Source organism: Sarcophilus harrisii, chromosome 1 (genome assembly GCF_902635505.1).
Source record: "Sarcophilus harrisii chromosome 1, mSarHar1.11, whole genome shotgun sequence".
Classification (NCBI taxonomy): Eukaryota; Metazoa; Chordata; class Mammalia; order Dasyuromorphia; family Dasyuridae; genus Sarcophilus; species Sarcophilus harrisii.
The window spans coordinates 165,617,795-165,635,774 of NC_045426.1; the positions used below are offsets into that span (position 1 = coordinate 165,617,795).

Below are 17,980 nucleotides of genomic sequence, written 5' to 3' on the forward strand. Positions count from 1 at the left end.
CACCTTCACTGTTATTTATTCTCAAAGGATCTGTGAATAGTCCTTTTTGTTACAGGCTCTAAGGAATCCTGAATGATCATGCCATATGGATGGGAGACCCCTTGATGTAAAGAAGCTTATATGGCAATATTTGTTCATTCTTTAAACAGAAGACCTAAATTATGTAAAATCATGCATATTTCTTAGTAACCTATTTTTAAAAAATTCTTCCAGCATTCTTATTACTTTAATTCACATCACAAACACTTTTAATTTTTTGGAACTTAAAGAAACATTCTAATTAAAAAAATATATATTTATTTTTGTTTCTTCCTTTCTAAGGTGTCACTATCAAATACATGCATTAATTCAAGAGCATAGTTTTTACAAGAAAAAAATCTATTCTTTAAGATTTGTTAAGATTAAGAGGGAAAACAATTCTTTGCTACAAAGGATGACTCTAGGATTGGAGAGGGAAAAATGCAAAAGGGAAACCTAGGCAATTTAAAGACAAAAATATTAGTAAAAATCCATTTTAAAAGGTTGAGAGATCTGTACAACTTGAATAATTCATATATGGATATATGACTAAGAGGTATGAGCTGACCATGTAATTAACTCTGAATATAAATAGGCAGGTTAGGCCCATCTAAGCCATAGTGAGAAGTATTTCTAAATATTTCTTTTTAAAATGCACATATTTTTAATGACAGAAAATCCTGGTCTCTGTGAACCAAAGGTATTTATTTTACAAATCACTTTACTTATGAAAGGTCAATTTCCCATTACTTTTTTATTCTGAGAATCTGAATTCCACTAGTTTTTTGTTTAGGGTATTACCAAGTAGTAGTAGGGTAATATGCTCACAGTCTCAATCATCTCTGCCTCTTTACTTGCCTTGTGCTGAGACTCTGCGAACTTAGCTAGAGGGTGGTTCTCATATTCAAAAGCTTTCTGATTGATAGAATTTCAGAGCATATACTCTACTGGCAAAGCTTTCAAGATCTTAAGACAGTCAAATATTGTAAATAAAGATTAGTTGAATTGAAAACAATACACAAGTGTTACAAACTTTGTGTGTAAAATGTACAAAATCTTGTCAGGATTCTTATATGGTATCTCCCATCTGTTGAGGACCATGCTTTGCAGCTACAAAAATGTTGTCCCAGGAAATATGGTATCTATGTTAAAGAAAGTAAAGTTTCTACATAACCCATTTGCATATTTCCCTTCCCTTGCATTCTAAATTTATATTGTTACTAAATTAAGTTCTTCTCACATTATTATGATGTGAAATTTTATTAATTTCTTATAACAATAATTTACAGCCAAAGACTTCATTAAAATATTGTTTGTTATGTGTGATTTTGAATTTTTTATAATCTTAAAAATAATAAATTTTAGACTGAATGTTAGATAAAAAATTATATTTCTAAAATAAGCAAACTTTAAACATAAATTTCCAAAGAATTATGTAACAAATGTATTTCATAGAATACGCAAATCATACTTAGGTCATAGTAAAGTATTTAATTATTAACAATTATATGAGATAATAAAAGATCAACAATAAGTTTTTTCTTTTTTTCTTACTTAAAAGTTTTATTGGAGAAAATGGATGTTTTTGTTTCAAAAAAACTAATTGTTACCTACTCTAAAACCATATATTTTGGCCAATCATCTAATTTAAATACATCTAAATTTTCAAAACTTACATTCTACCTAAACTCTGTTATATCCTACTTGATCGCAAGGGAATGTAATACATGTTGTTCAGTAGAAAGAGTGCTAGGCTTTGATTCATAAGATTTTAAATTTAAGCTACTCTGACACATTATTTATGACACTCTGGTGGCAAGACCCTAACATCTCACTGGAAGTCAGTTTCTTCACCAATAAAATGAGAAACTTGGACTACATGAGCTCTAAATTTACTTCAATCTCTAAAATTTTCTATGACTAATAACAAAATCAATTTAAAGTGGCCCCCAGTTTATTAACGGGTTATGTTCAAACAGTTCTAAATTGTGGTGTTTGAAAAGAATATTAGAAATATACAATTATAAGTAGACTGACCAAATAAATTCTATTTATTTAATCAACATGAAGACATAAAATTCAGAGAAATGTGGGAATATTTATATTAACTGCCCATAGTAAAATATGTATAATCAAGAGAACAATATATTGTAGTTTGTAGAACAGTAATAAAAATGAAAATATCACCAATAAGAAGTCAAATTCTAATTGAATGAAAAACCCATCAAGGTCCTGGAGAAGAAATAATAAAACAAATTCTCACTTATGATAGAAGTCAAGAAACCTAAAATTAAGTAAAAATTTTAAATCTGGTCAGATCCACTTTCTATATATGGTTTTTCTTTGTCATATGTGACTGGTCAGTGGTGGTTATAAAAAATGACAGCATCAAGAAAATGTATTTTCTTAAAATCATGTTTTTACTTCCCCTTTTTCTTGGTGATAGGCTAGAATTGTTTCAGGGAGAGAGAGGGGAATGGGAAAGGAACCTACTACTCAAAGTATTTGTTTCTTTCTTCCTCTTTTGCCTCATGATGGATATGTGATGTTTTTGTGGGGAGCATTCATAATGAAGTAAAAATCAGGACCAGGAAGGGGCAATGAAAGGCTGTTAAGGGGAAGAGGAAATTTGAAATAGGGTCTGCAGCAATTAGTGGGAAGGAGGTGGTAGAAAAAAAGGAAGGGGTATTATAATTATGTTTAGCTGGGATGACTGCAATGTGAGAAATATTGTTGAACTGATGTTAATACACAGAAGACTGCCTATAGGTTCTCCCTCAGTATAAAAGATAGGAAGTCTTATTAAGAACAAAAATAACATTCATATTAAAGATAATTCTATTGTAATTTCTTCAAGGGGACAGTAAGACAGTAATAAAATAAATCATAATGTATTCAAATCACTGTAAAGAGATCTTGTATTTGGCAAACTTGAAAACAGTTTAGTTATATAAAGGAACAAAGTGGCAAAATCTAAAAAATTTCTCACATTAATGACATTACATGAAGTAACTCCACACTAAATGAACAGGCATTGCAACAGCTCTGCTAGTAGTTAAAAAGGTATAATTAACTTAAAATGCATAAATGTAATATAAGTAGATTTTTAAACACATATGAGGCTTTCACAAATATCAACTATACTATGAAAGAAATTTCTCAATAATGCATTGTCCATTTTAAAAGGAATCAAAATTTTAAATGGCAAATGTCTTTTTGAATTACCAATCTGGTAACAGCATCAGTGAAAATTTGATCATAATATCTCAAGTTTGAAAAACATTCTGGATTTGTAATTCAATGAAGATGAGTTTTTCCACCTTATTTTCTGACAACTGTGGCTTTTAATGTTCCAAGTTCATTTTTAAAAGCTTTCATTTTAATAATGATAGCAATTTGGTTCCATACTATGCGATTACAAATTTGAAGATTTCACGGTAAAACAAGCAACTCAATGTATGAACCAGAAAAACAACAACAACAACAAAAAACCTCACCATAATTCGAAATTCACGGCTTTTAAGTCAAGGAAAAAAAGAAAAACCTCTGGAATATGAGAGGCACAAAAATCGCAGTCCTCGTTTTTCCTTATCATCCTATCCATGGTCATACAGCTACTTAAGGTTTTTAAAATAACACACACACGGAGGATTCTGGAAATTTTCACATTTCCTTTTAAATTCTATTTTGATAGAGCCAAAACAAGTAATTCTAAGGCAACACAAAAATACAACTTAAGTCAACCAGTATCACATGCACCCTCATATAAAATTTATAAAGTAAATTTTGGAGAATAAGATGTAAGTTAAAAGATTTAAAAAAAAAAAAATTGGGGGAACAAGAACCCTAGGACAGAAGGCCCACTGCGTTTGTGAGGAGGTGGAAAGATAGGTTTGAGGTGTGGAGTTCACCTCCACTACAGCTCCTTATTTTGACTAATCTTTCTCGCTAACGAGGTTATTTGCTAAAGGCAGTCACAAGAAGTACTCTCCTAAGGCAAAGGCCCTGGAGCCTAGCCCAGTCACTCTGCCCTGATTCCAGCTTTGTACTTTTATTGGTGAGGATACCAAGGTTGAGTGAAAGGTAACAACTCCTTCTCCCTCTAGGAAGGCAATAGAGAACTCACCTCCAAAGATCATCGGGTTTGGACAGTGGCGATATCTACTTTAACGTTTCACCTTATTCTGTCCATTTTACGGAGAAAACTAAGGCTGTGTGATTTCAAGTTAAAGTCACGAAATGCCCAGAAGAGCTACAAAGAGTGATGCTAAGGAGAGAGAAGGCAGAAGAGGGCCTCTGCGAGATGCTGGGGGGAGGGAGGGGAAGGGAGGCTTTGCAAGAATGAGTAAATATTTGCAAGATTAAAAAGCACCCGTGGTCCCCTGCTCGCCTGTGCTAGTCATCTGGAGCATCCCTACAAGCCCGGGCATCCTCCGAGGCACAAGTCGGGCTCCAGGGGTGCGCACGCGCAAGGCACCCGGACACACCGGGTCAAGCTAGGGCCTACGCTAGCTATCTGGCTGCCGCCAGGGAATTGGGGCGCGAAGCAGCGGGTGATCATTTCGAGGGCCCCCGAAAGACGGCTTAGGGTGCCTCGATCTCTCCAGAGTCTATGGTTAGGAGCTCAAGTTCAGTCCGGTCCGGTTCAGCCCGCGGCAAGGCGGCTCTTCACAAACGCTTTGGGCCAGGGGTTGAGAAGAGGGTATGTATGGGAAGGGAATCATCGGGCCGCGAGAGGATGCCCACCCCTTACCCCCAGTACAAAGAGACACCTCCCGCCTGACCCACTCACCGAAAGGCTTCCGAACCGCAACTACACCTCCCGGCGGGCCGTGCAATCGGCGGAACACTACACTTCCCACCATGCAGTGCGGCCAACCCTTCTCTCTTAGACTCAGCTTCCCCATTACCCGGTGGTGGATTGAGTTTAGGACTCGCCTCTATACCTAGGCAACAGCCACAGTTCCGCCCCTTCGCCCTCACCCCCACCCCTTCACCCTCACCTCAAGTCGTGCGTGTTGCGTCACACGCCGAGGGGCGGGTCGAGAAGAGGGCGGGGAGAATGGGAGGGATGAAGGGGAGGGGTAAAGAGAAGGGGGAGGGTAAATAGTGGCTAGAGCCAGGAAGATGGCGGCAGCGGAGGTGTGAGTGAACCCCAATCCCTGCAGCTGCGTTTTCTCCTCCCTCCCGTCACTTTTTCCTTTCCACTTTCCCCTTTCGCGGACACTGGCACTGAAGGGGTAGCGGCTCGGGTGGCGGCGCCCGGCGGAGCGCAAGGGTGACGGCGGTGGCGGCGGCCGACGGCTGGAAGGACAAGCTCCCTTCGCCGCTCATTCTCCTTCCCCGGTCCGCTCGGTGCCCGGCGGCGCGGCGGCGCCCGGGCGCTCGGGCTCCGTCCCATCTCCTCCTGCCCCCGGCGCCGGGGCGGACCCGCGTCCCGACCCCGGACCCTCCCTTTCGGGGGCTGGGCGCCTGTGCGGGCTCAGCGCAGGCAGCGGGGGCCGCTCTCCTGCTCGACTGTCGCGCCTCCATGTCGGATAACCAGAGCTGGAACTCGTCGGGCTCGGAGGAGGATCCGGAGACCGAGTCCGGGCCGCCTGTTGAGCTCTGTGGGATCCTGAGCAAGGTGAGGACGCCGGCCGGGCCGGGCCGGGTACGGGTGGGAGTCGTTACCTGGAGGGCCGGGGGCCCTGGGCTGGGCCGGGGTGGGGTCCGTTCGGACCCTGCTCAGAGCCTGCGGAATGTGCCGGGGTGGGGGTCGGGGCTGGGTAACGCGGCGGTTGCTGGGGAGGTCGAGGCCGGTGGAATGGTGACCGGCTCTATAGTGGGGCTCATTCGTTTTCGGGGAGAGGGGGTAGGGAGGAAAAGGGGGTTATAGGAATTGTGTCATAGCCAAGACTTGGGAGAGCCCGGCGTGGGGGGGCGGCGGCGGCGGCAGCCGCTGCGGCTGATCCGGTTTTCGAGAACGTCGCCAGCCGAGGCTGGGGGGCTGTTGCCGCACCCCAAAAACATCGGAGGGTGTAGGGCTTGGGGAGGGGGAAGAGGCGTTGGAGGCGCGGAGGTGTGTGTCCGGGGGCGGGGCTGACGCGGAGGTGTAAGCCTCCGCCAAATCCTCCTCCCGGTTGAAATCCGAGGCTGGGGGATTTTTCCAGGTTTGAACGAGGCAGGACTAAATTCAAGAGGGGGGGGGGAGGTTTTCAAAATCTTTTTTGCCCCCTCCTATCCTCCTCCAGTACAGAGCTTTTCTATGTACACGTGATAGATTCAAGAGAAACGTTCTTAACCTGGGACACGTCAGACTGGGAGTCCGACCTTTAAGTTCAGGAAGAAATGCTTGGCAATAAATTCTTTCGCTTTGGGGTCGTGGAGAAGGAGACTGAATATTAGGGAAAATGACCCTTCACTCCTTTAGGAACTCTTAAAAATTCTTTTTCTAATGGTCACTGCGATTTAGGATCCCACCTGGTTAAAGTGACTGCACGTTCTCTCCCCTACCCCCCATTTGTGGCTGGGTAAAGATTTAAAAGTTCTAATTGGTTATTAAATAGTGGAGATCTCTTTAGAGGAGAAATGAAGTGCTATTCTGCCATAACAGATTAGATCCTAAATATATGTATTTAAAACACATTTATATTTACAGGTGGAAGTCTCCATCATTTAATAAGCTATATATGTGTGTGAATATGTCGATATTTGTATATGTATGTATGTATATAGGTGTGAATGCTAAATTTGTTTTTCCTACAGCCTTGAGAGAGAACTGGATTAGTATTTGTCATATTAGTCATGAGATACTAGGTCATGTGGAACCCTTGAGTATTAAGAAATCCACTGTACTTCCAATAGTCCATAGTTTTGGTTAACCATTTGGATCTGGTTTTTCATGGGGTACTTAATGTTATCTTTACACCAGATGTACTAAAGTGAAAGAGATTTAGAAAGGGAGATACAAGTCTTGACATACTAGATATATCTTGTATTAGGTCAATTGAAAGTTTCTTGGGTCTTAATCCTGTTCCAATACTTACGATTGAGGGAACAGATTCTTGATTTCTCATATCATGAATTTGCATTGAACACGTTTTTGAGCATATTTTAAGTTGAATAGGTTTTTGGAAAACTTTATATTTGGCTACTGGGTTATTTGAATATTAACCACAAGTCAATAAGCATTTGCTATTTACCAGGTACTGTGCTGGGAATACACAAAAATTCGCGCTGGAGCTCGCATTCAATTTCATGTGAGAACGTGATCCTTAAAACATCGATGGGGCTGCTAGGTGGCGCAGTGGATAGAGCCCCAGCCCTGAAGTCAGGAGGACCCGAGTTCAAATTTTGTCTCCGGCACTTAACACTGCCTAGCAATGGGACCCTGGGCTTAACCCTAATTGCTTCAGCAAAAAACAAAAAAACAGTGTTTAACAATCCTTCCGATCTTGATAAAATTGATCAACAATATATTCATATTTATTTCTATGAAAGTGAAAATATAAACCTATTTCTAGACAAAATCTCCACTGTTTAAATTACTATAACTCCCTCTTCCTCTCTCCCTCTCCTTTTCTTCTCTCCTCTCCCCCCTTCCCCCTATTTTATATCCTACTTTACATCCAAAGTTATAATTGATTGTGTTTACTCTGTCAGAATACAACCCTCCAAATTACTGCTGCCTATTTTATCTAGATTAGAAGGGTTACCAAGCACCAGTTTTAAGTACTTAAAATGAAATATGCAAATTATTTTAGCTGTTTCAAGCACCCCAGAGACTCTCTTGTAAACTCAAAGTTCTCACAAATCTTTTTTTAATCTACTTTTTTGAATTAAGTATATAAAGTTTGGTTTTTAAAATTTTAGGCCTTAAAAACTTGTTTTTCAAATTCAGTTTTTATTTTGAGTCAAATGTTGGAAGTTGGGGCTCTGGATAGGTTCTGCTCCAACTTTTTTATTTTAGAGAGAAGGGAATGGGGGATTCCATAACCAGATTTTAGGTATTTTAATAAGGATATAGTTTCACATAACTGACTCTCCCAACAGTAATTCAAATTATCAACAGTTGTAACTGATAGATTCTTGAGGGTGGGGGCGGGGGGAGGCGGGGAGAGACAAGAGAAATACATTAAACAGATAATGTCAATGATAGCATGTGATCCAATTATGTGTGGGACATCATATGAGGTTACCATTATGTGACATTCAGGAAAACTTAGGAGGTAAAATTTGCTTCGACTAGTAGTGAGATCTAGTTAGGCAGGAGTTGGAGGGTTTAAATACTGGCTAAACATGGAAGGAAAAGAAGTAGTAGAAAGTGAGGAGAAAAGGTAGGATAAATAGGATGGAGTTTGATTACAAAGGACATTAAATGCTAGGGTGAGAAGTTTGAACTTGATTCTTGAGGCAGTTGTATTTTTTAAACAGATCATAAGGAAAAGTATATTAGTTCCTGCTTTTAAGGAATCATTGGGGCGGTGGGAGAATGATATGTGTAAAGATAAGTAAATGTAAGATTAGTTAAAAAATAACTTTTATAAAAGTACTAATAGCTGCAGGGACGGAGAAGGCCTTGTGGAGGAGGAGATGATGCCTGAGCTGTGCTAAAACTTAAGTGAGAAAGTTACATGTGTACTCTTGTCAGTTTCCAAGCACTACAGATCCTACTTTTTTGTTAGCCTTTATATTCTCTCCTTTCCCACTGTAGCCACCCAAACCCAGGTCTTAGTGTTTTCCCCCTCTGGGTTACTGCAATAGCTGTCTTTCTACATGTACTTCCTGCCTCTAGTTTCTCCTTTTCATCTGATCATAGATTGAAAATTAGAATAAACTTCAGAGACCATCTCTTATCTTACAGATGAAGAAATTTAGCGTTGAGGAGATTATGACTTGCCCAAAGTTGCATATGATAGTAAACGATAGAGTCAGTATTTGAACTAATGTTTTCTAACTCCAGAGTCAAGTCCCTCCCTTTTCAACCTCAAACATTTTGCAGTTCATTTTTCAGTTTCCCAGGTAATTAAAAAAATAGCTTTTTATTTTCGGAATATATGCAAAGATAGTTTTCAATGTTCACCCTTTTAAAACCTTGGGTTGCAATTTTTTTTCTCCCTTCTACCTATCTCTTCCCCAGGCTTCAAATAATCCAATATATGTTAAACATGTATATATTTCCACAATTATCATGCCGCACAAGAAAAATCAGATGAAAAAGGGAAAAAAAATGAAAAAGAAAACAAAAAGCAAGCAAACAACAACAAAATGAAAATAAAATATTGTGATCTATATTCAGTCCTCATAGTCCTCTTTATGGATGCAGATGAATCTCTCCATCACAAGTATATTCCCAAATAATTTTTTAAAAAATTTAAAAAATTATTCCAATCACATCATTTCTTTGCTTAGAAATTTTCACTGACTCACTATTGCCATAATAATAAATACATCCTCCGGTCTGACTGCAATTTATCTATTTGAAATTCCTTAACATTTTCTGTGGTTTTGAAAAACTATACTACTCTTTGCATTGATGCTTCCCTATCCTGACTGTGTACTTTACTCACCTTATTGACTCCCAGTTCATGACTAGAATGGAGCCCCTTTTGTTTGTGTCACAGCTCTGCTTAGTTGCAATCTTCTCCACAAAAGTCTGCATTTATTAGGTACTTAGTGTGTGGTCATTGCATGAGTTCCATACAAAGATGGAAAAAAAGAAACATTCTCCACCTTTGGGGATCTTCCATTCTACTTTTCTCATCTTATTGCTATTACCTACTCCCTAACATTGAATAACATTTTTACAAGCGCTTTTTTTGGATCTCCCTTGTACTTATACTACTTTCTGTTACAATTGTTTGCACACATGTGATGTCTCCTGTATTATTGTTTGAGTTCCCTCAGGGCAATGATTGTATTATATTTGAGCATTGGCTATTTACATATAAACACTTTAATTAAATTGATTTGGTTATTTTGTTTTAAGGGATCTAGAAGAGTCAAATGGTGACTCAAATTTTAAACTTGGATAACTGGGAAAATCATATCTCCTTAACAGAAAAGAGTAGAATCTGTAGTTTTTTCCTCTAGAAATTAAGTATCAAACTTAGTACTAAGCAGACTTTTAGCAATCTGTAAATCTAGAGCTTGGATTATAGGCTGGGCTGGAATGACAGATTTTTGTTTGGAAAGTGGTCAATTTAGATAATGATAGTTAAAAGTGATGAGTTTGAATGAGAAAAGTAAGGGGCGAATGGAATCATTAAAAAAAAAAAAAACTGGAAGAGGGGCATTAACTGGAAGAGAGTTAGGTGATACAGTGGATAGAGCAACATCCCTGAAGTCAGGAGGATCTGAGTTCAAATATGATCTCGGGTACTTTTTAATACTTCCTAGCTCTGTGACCTTGGACAAGTCACTTAACCCCAATTGCCCAGGGGAGGGAAGGGGGGACTGGACCTGGAAGAAAACAAGGCCATTAGGAAATGATTTGTAACAGTTCAGATAATGAAGCTTTTATTTATTTATTTATTTTGGGGTAATTTTACCTATATGCCTATTGCTTAAGGATATATAAAAATGTTGTGCTTCCAAAAGGGGTTATTCTGCCTGGCAGTTAAAGTGTTGGAAGCACCTGAAGTATGCTTATAAAAAATTGTCACTGCTCTTGATTAAAAAATACATTTTCAACTTTTAAAATCAGCTACTCATTCTCTAAATGTATTGAACTGTTTATATTTTCTTAAAAATATGTCTTAAAACAATTCATTGTAGTCACTTATTGCTGGCTCATTCTTGTAGCTCCAGATTTTTGTGTTATGAGTCATTATTGTAGTAATATTTAATCTGTAAATTATTTGGATATAACAAATATGAGAAGCATAGAATAGTGGAAAAAGAATTGGTTTCAGAGTCAGGATGAATTAGTCAAGTTATCCCTTGGGATACTTCCTTACTCAATGATATGTAACTATTCCTTTATTTTTTAGTTTCCCAGACCAAATTTTAAGCATATAAATTTTGTTGCTGTGGTCCCTCATACCAGTGATATCACTGGTAGAATTTATTTTTTAATCACAAGTATGAAAATTTTGATTATTGGGCTAAATTGGACTTGAAGTAGGTGTTAGTCCAGATGGTGAAATATTGGTGCTAATTGAGATAATAGGAAATTAGAAGGAAAATATTTAAGCAAATTTGTTTTACCTATATGGCCATGACTTTTATTTCAACCCTCCTATAAATGTTCTTTATGTAAAGAATCACAATTAATAGATAGTGAGGCAAGGAAGAAGAATAGGGAAGAAACATGGTGAATGAAAGAATTAAGGGAGTTCTGCAATAGAAACTTAAGAAGAGCAGAAAAACTGCATTAGAATCTCCAGTTCTTGCCCTCTGTTCATTAATGTCCTTCCTAAAATGTGATGTCCAGAAGTAAACACATTATTGTTTCTGTGATCCTAATCCAGGGCAAAGTACAGGAGGACTATGTTCTTCCTCTTTATGGAAACCATATTTCTCAATGTAGCATAAGATCTTATTAGTATTTTTGGCTTCTGTGTCATGCTGATTTATATTTAGCTTGCAATTCACCCAAACCCCCACATCTTTTTCATATAGGTTGCTCTCTAGCCATGAATCTTGAACAATAGCATTTATGAAGTTAATTATTTTTTAAAATATTAAGTATAAAGACTTTATGTTTTCCCTACTAGATTTCATCTCATTGAATTAAACACAACATTCTAGCCCCTTGAGATCTTTTTGGATTCTCAAATATCTGTTGTTAACAGTCCTTCCCAGGTTACTAATTTGATAATTATATATCATTGATTTTTTAAAAGTTTAAAAGACACACAGCTGAGGCCCTAGAGTGCTTCTTTCCAAGTTGACAATGACTCATTAAAGACTTAATTTTTTTTTTAATCTTGCCATTCAACTAGTTTGAGATCTCCCTAATTATGTGTTTGATATCTTTTGGTAAATCTCTTCATTTCTGAAATTCTGAACTGCAGTAAAGCAAAAATCTATGGAGCATCTTCATTAAGCCCTGTACCAACATGAGGCAGTGAGTGGATGGGAAAATAATCATGTGACTGCCTAAGAAGTAGGAAATCAGTTCAGGTCAGAAATAGAGCAGTTCAAACCTTGCATGCCAGTCAGCTGTGGGATTGATTTATGAATGGCCATTGAAATCTTTTCCAAATAAATAAATAAAATGAAATCTGAGTAAGTTGTATATGTGGCATTCCTTTGATCCTCTAGACTAGTAACCCTGTCCAAAAATGAGAGAAGGGTTTGGTTACTCTAACATTATCTATTCTTGATAAAACTATGTCGATTCACTTATTTCTCCCCATTTATTGAGAAGACAAGCAAGATGTCTATTACACATGTAAAATCATGCAAAAAATAACTCCATATTAGCCATATTGGAAAAAAAATAAATAAATTGAAAAAAAATATATACTTCATTTTGCAATAAGAGTTCAATAGTTCTTTCTCTGGATGTGTTTTAATAACATTTGTAATTTTTCCAGGAATTGGAGAAAAAGAAAAGACACTGGCTTAGAGTTTAAGGTTGCTATTTGCTTTCTTTTTGAAAATTCAGATATTTTGCTTTTTGTTCCTAGCACATCTGTTATAGGTTCTGACTTTTTAAAGATCACTGATAGAGGTTCAGAAGTCATGTGCCAGTTTTTTGGGGGGTACCCCAAGATGTAGTTCTTTTGGAATTATTACTTGTTAGTTGCTTTTTTTTTTTTTTTTTTTTTTTGTATGTTTTACAATCTTGGAGTTGATGGAAAGTTTGTGTAACTTACATTATTAAATATCATAGGTCTTCTTAAACTTTTTGGACTCCCAATCCACTTTTCCCCAGGAAATTTTTTACACTATTTTGGGTATACAGGTATGTAAAATATACCTATTTTAAAACGATTTTTAAAAATCAAACATTTACTGATAATCATAATTTTTCTACCTCCACATTCAATAATGGACCCCATATGGGGTCATAAGCCCTAGTTTAAGAATCTTTAAATTATGCCATAAGTGAACATTTTATGCAATCTGGAAATCACTATAAATTTCTCATTTTCTGATCCTCATAAGTAATTTTCATTTTGTATTCTTTTCTGCCTAGTGACACCCCCTCCCCCCCTTAAAAGTTGGCAAAAGAGTTTGAAGTAATCTAAATTGTAAAAATTTATTTTCATTTTATTTTATTTTTCAAAATATATGCATTGAACAAAAACTTTTTAACTTAATATAATGAAAGTTACACATTTTGCATTTCATAATGTTCTCTAATTCTTCTTTGGCTATAAATTCCTTCTGCACAGTTTTGAGAGATCTTTTGCTCTCCTAATTTGTTTTGTAATTTCTCCTAATGTTTTACTAATAAAATCCTTTATATCTAAGTTATGAACACATTTTAACCTTATCTTGGTATAGGGTGTTAGATCCTGGTCAATGCTTAGTTTCTGCTGTATTGGTTTCTAGTTTTCCCGGTACTTTTTGTCAAAAAGTGAGTTCTTATTCCAGAATCTTGAGTCTATGGGTTTATAAAACACTAGATTACTGTATTTGTTGACTTCTGTTTTGTGAACCTAATCTGTTCCATTGATCCAACTACTCTTATTTGTTAGCCAGTACCAATGGTTTTGATAACCATTGCTTTATAATGTAGTTTTTGTTCTGGTACAGCTAGGCCACCTTCCTTTGCAATTTTTCTCCATTAATTCCCTTGACATTCTTGACTTTATGTTCCTCCAGATCAATGTTGGTATTATTTTTTTCTAATTCTACATAGTAATTTTTTGGTAATTTGGTTGGTATGGCACTAAATACATAGATTTATTTAGATAGAAGGGTCAAACTTATAAAAATTTAAATTAACTAATGATTCACCAAATTGTTCATTTTTCTTTTCCTCCCTTAGTGGACAAATTACATTCATGGGTGGCAAGATCGTTGGGTAGTTTTGAAAAATAATACTCTGAGTTACTACAAATCTGAAGATGAGACAGAGTATGGCTGCCGGGGATCTATCTGTCTCAGCAAAGCTGTTATTACGGTGAGTTCACTTTTTAAATAAATATTTTTACCCTTAAAATGCTTGTGCTTTATGTACTGTATAACTTATATATTGTATAATTGCTGGTGGAATTGGAAGATTTAAAGGGTTTCAGGAGGGCAGCCAAGGAGTATCAGTCATCTGAAAAGAATCTGTTAAAGTTTAGAAGGGAATGAATATTTATTTTCTGTGCAGGGAAAGATGTTTTTTTCATAACAGATTATTACATTACTCTTAAATTGAAAGGTGGATTTTAGGTTTCATGCTAATTACTGAAATCTAACATAATTTTGAATTATATGATTAAGGGAAAGAATTATTGTTTGCAATATTTCATATACCTTTCTGTGCTATTAAAGATTTCTGTAATTTATCCATATATAATAGAGATTCTCATTTTTAAAATAGCTTAGGAATAAAATAACTTAGGATACAGAAGTTCAACCAATTAGGAGTTAGTGTGAAAGTATTTAGAGACAATGATTAATTTATGTTCCCAAAAATTTATTAATTTTATCTTTTGTTGTTGCAACACACTGGTTTTCAAATGTATCACTCCTCCCTACCTTACCAAGAGTACTATCTAAAAGAATTTAAAAAAAAAAAAAAAAAGGGTTAGCAGAACTATATATTGTCATAAGCAGTGACTATCCATGCTAAGATCTTTACTTTCAAAGCCTATCATGGGATTAGGTTAGTGGTTTGGGTGTATTTTTCCCCATTCCATTGAGATTTAACTATATCATATGCAAAGTATACTAAGGAACTAAAAGGTGATGCTATCATATTTCTAACAACTAAAAGATATGCTTATACTTCCCTTCTTGTCTTTATGTCAGGATGTTGACTATAAATACTTTGGATTCAGATTATTTTTTTTTATTTAATAAATGCATTTGTATCTCAGATCTCATCTTAGCAGGGTACAGAGTGAAAGAAATGAGTAGGAGAATGAGTCAATTGGCAGACACAGTGAGAATGAAAAAGATAGAATTTAGAGGATAGAAGAAGAATCATACAAAGATTAGTGATTAATGGGGTAGAAAGAAGAGGATATAATCTGGGAATGAAGCAGCAGAACCTAATGATGATATATTTAAAGCAAACAATACAAACAAACATTTGAAAATGTTTTACCATTTTTTTGTGAGCTACTGGCGTTTCCTCTACTGTTCATAAATACCTAGTATTTCAAGAGATTAGAAGAAAGCATCCCACTACAAAGAACTTCTCTTATGGTGAAGATTACAAATATATATATCTCACATATATATATAAAAACACAAATAAAATTAATCACATCTTCCTATGTTAGATTTTCATTTAAATTGATTTAAGTTTAACAAAGTCTTTGGGATTTTCTGAAATGCAATTTTACCTTTAGCATAGAGATGAAATTTTTTAGAATTATTAGATCAATGCTACTTTACAGGGCTGTGTCTTGAAGAAGACACAAGTATGAATAATATAGATTTTTTAATAAGCCTTAGAAATTAACTCTTTATTTGAGTGTGGACCAGTGCTAAAACTCATATTTCCTGGTAGTATTTGAACATTTGATATTTATTTCAACATTAATATCATCTTAATGCACCACCCTTTGCAGCTTGTTTTGTCATTCCTTTATCCTCCAATCATGATTATCCATCTTCCACAAACTATACAAGTTATCTTCCTATAAGTCCTAAGTCTGATCTTGCTTCCCTGGTAGAAAGCCTTCAGTACATCTTGTTGTGTTTAAGATAGGGTTCTTAACTTGGAATCTGTGGATAGATTTCAGGAAGTTTATGAATTTGAATGGGGAAGGAGGGAATTACATCTTTATTTTCACTAATCTCTAATTGAAATTTGATATTTTCTTTCATTTATGAATGCAGGAAACTTAAGAGGTCCAGAGGCTTAAGCAGACTACCAAAGGTGTACATAACATAAAAAATAAAAATTAAGAACTCCAGCTCTATGATAAAAACTAACTCCTTACACAACATTTAAGGTCCCTCCTCAGTCTGATTCCTCCTTACCCTCCAAGACTTGTTTCATGCAGTTCACCTTCATATACATTAAATTCCTGCCAAACTTGGCATTATGTGTTTCTATTTCATACTGTTTGTTTATGTCATGGGCATAGAATTTCTTAATCATTTTCTTATTCTTCCTCTGAGAAGTTTTTGTAAAGGATGTCATCAAAGAAACATATCCAAAAAGATAAAGAGTTAGTTACATGATGAGACCTAGTAATAACCAATACACAGACTACATTCTTCATTAACTTTTTTAATTTCAAAGGAAATTAAAGAAAGTCTGCAGTGTATTAAGTGAAACATCCCCATCAACTCCCTACCCCATGGCAAAACTATTGATAGGCATGGACAAGAATTGTACATAATGGATATGTCTAATATGCCTGAATAAATTACGTTTTTTAGAGAGATAACCATATAAGGAGGTTTAAGATTTTAGGGTTAGGTGACAAGTTTCAGAGTAGAATTTAAGTACAAGAGAATGTTCCTATCACAGTAAGCTTTAAGTAGAAATTCAGCTTAGTAGTATGAATATTTCATAGAGTGGGGGAAAAGAGAAAGGACTCCTTGGAATGGTGTAATGACTTAATGCATAAAAATGAGGTAAACAATTATTGGACAAATAAATTAAACACTTAGTACTTGATTATACTATCAAATCTGATGGTGCAAAAGGAAACTCAAAACAGGCAAATAAAAATAATCTTAAATTTTGAGAGTTTGGAGTAGGAAACATGCTTATGTTCTGAATTTTTTTAAGCAATTGTTATTAATGAATTGTAGAATCATTTAATTTTAGTATGAAGGGACTTTAAAAATTATGAAGGGACTTAAAAAATTATCTAATACATTACTTTTATTTTACAGGTAAGTACTAAAATGACTTGTCCACAGTTACATAGCAGGTTTGCAGAACTAAGTTCTGATTCGTAGGCTTAAGTGCTCTTTCTATCATACTTTCATTGTTTCAAGTGAACATATTCCCAATTTTATACTCTGCCCTGTTAAATTCTCTGGTGGTATTCTCCATAAGACATCCGTTTTGTTATATTGATATTGTTTTTATAAAACTTTGTTGCTAGGAATCTAATTTCTTGTGAGCAATACAGGAACTTGGAAGAAATAATGTTGCTTTTAGTAATAAATATAAGTGAAAGGGAATATTTTTAAATTAGTAGGAGATTGTCATTTTAAGTTCTGTTCTTACCCTGTGGGGGTATTGTGGGCTGCCTAGTAGAAGCTATACTTCATTGGTAGTCCAAAGGATTATGTTTGAGTCTCTTTTCATCTTTAGGAGAAACAAATACAATTGTGAGTTAGTACTAGTTGTCTTATCAGTTTTATAATCTGTGGTATGCATTTAATAATCAGAAATAAAGATTTAGAACCCAAATAAAATTTTGTTTTAATTTGTTCAGAGTACAACAAATAATGCCTTATTGTCCAATACAAAGTTTAGTAGTTCAGAAATATATTTTAAAAGTTTTTACAAGCTAATCAGTGATTGAAACTTTTTCCTATGGAAATTTTATAAACAATAGATACCTACTCTAGTCCACAGGAATCAACTTATGTAGATGAACTGCAGTACTAATGGCACAAATTAGAATTCTGTATTTTTGGCTATGCTGTATTGTCAGAATGAAAAGTAGAAAATATTTATCACCCCTTTTCTAGCTGTAAAGTCAACTTGAGGCAAAATTTCAAAGCATATGATATTTTTGGACATATTCTCTTTACACTTTGGTATGCTTGATGTCTCCCTTGACTTGTTATTCTCATACAACTTTAAGATTTGTAATTTTAAAAGTACAGGTTTTTTCATTCTCCTCCCTGTCAATTTCCCTCTTTTCTCTCCTTGCTCCCAAAATAGTATTGC

At 35.9% G+C, this 17,980-nt stretch overlaps 2 protein-coding genes across 4 annotated transcripts in view; one reads left to right on the forward strand and one right to left on the reverse strand.

Moving 5' to 3' along the window:
• The window catches only part of POLK (DNA polymerase kappa), a 97,937-nt gene extending 92,926 nt beyond the window's left edge, over positions 1 to 5,011 (reverse strand). Inside the window, exon 1 of one of the 2 annotated variants that reach the window (XM_031966341.1) lies at positions 4,811 to 5,011. The gene's annotated coding sequence lies outside the window, so the exon portion shown is untranslated. The remainder of the gene's footprint in view (positions 1 to 4,810) is intronic. The other variant, XM_012541121.3, reaches the window with a different exon arrangement.
• Positions 5,012 to 5,286: 275 nt separating this feature from the next.
• CERT1 (ceramide transporter 1) overlaps positions 5,287 to 17,980 on the forward strand; it is a 130,003-nt gene continuing 117,309 nt past the window's right edge. The window contains exons 1-2 of one of the 2 annotated variants that reach the window (XM_031966363.1): positions 5,287 to 5,644; positions 13,946 to 14,080. In XM_031966363.1, coding sequence (XP_031822223.1) covers positions 5,549 to 5,644; positions 13,946 to 14,080 — 231 coding nt within the window. In that variant the 5' untranslated portion in view covers positions 5,287 to 5,548. The remainder of the gene's footprint in view (positions 5,645 to 13,945; positions 14,081 to 17,980) is intronic. The other variant, XM_031966357.1, reaches the window with a different exon arrangement.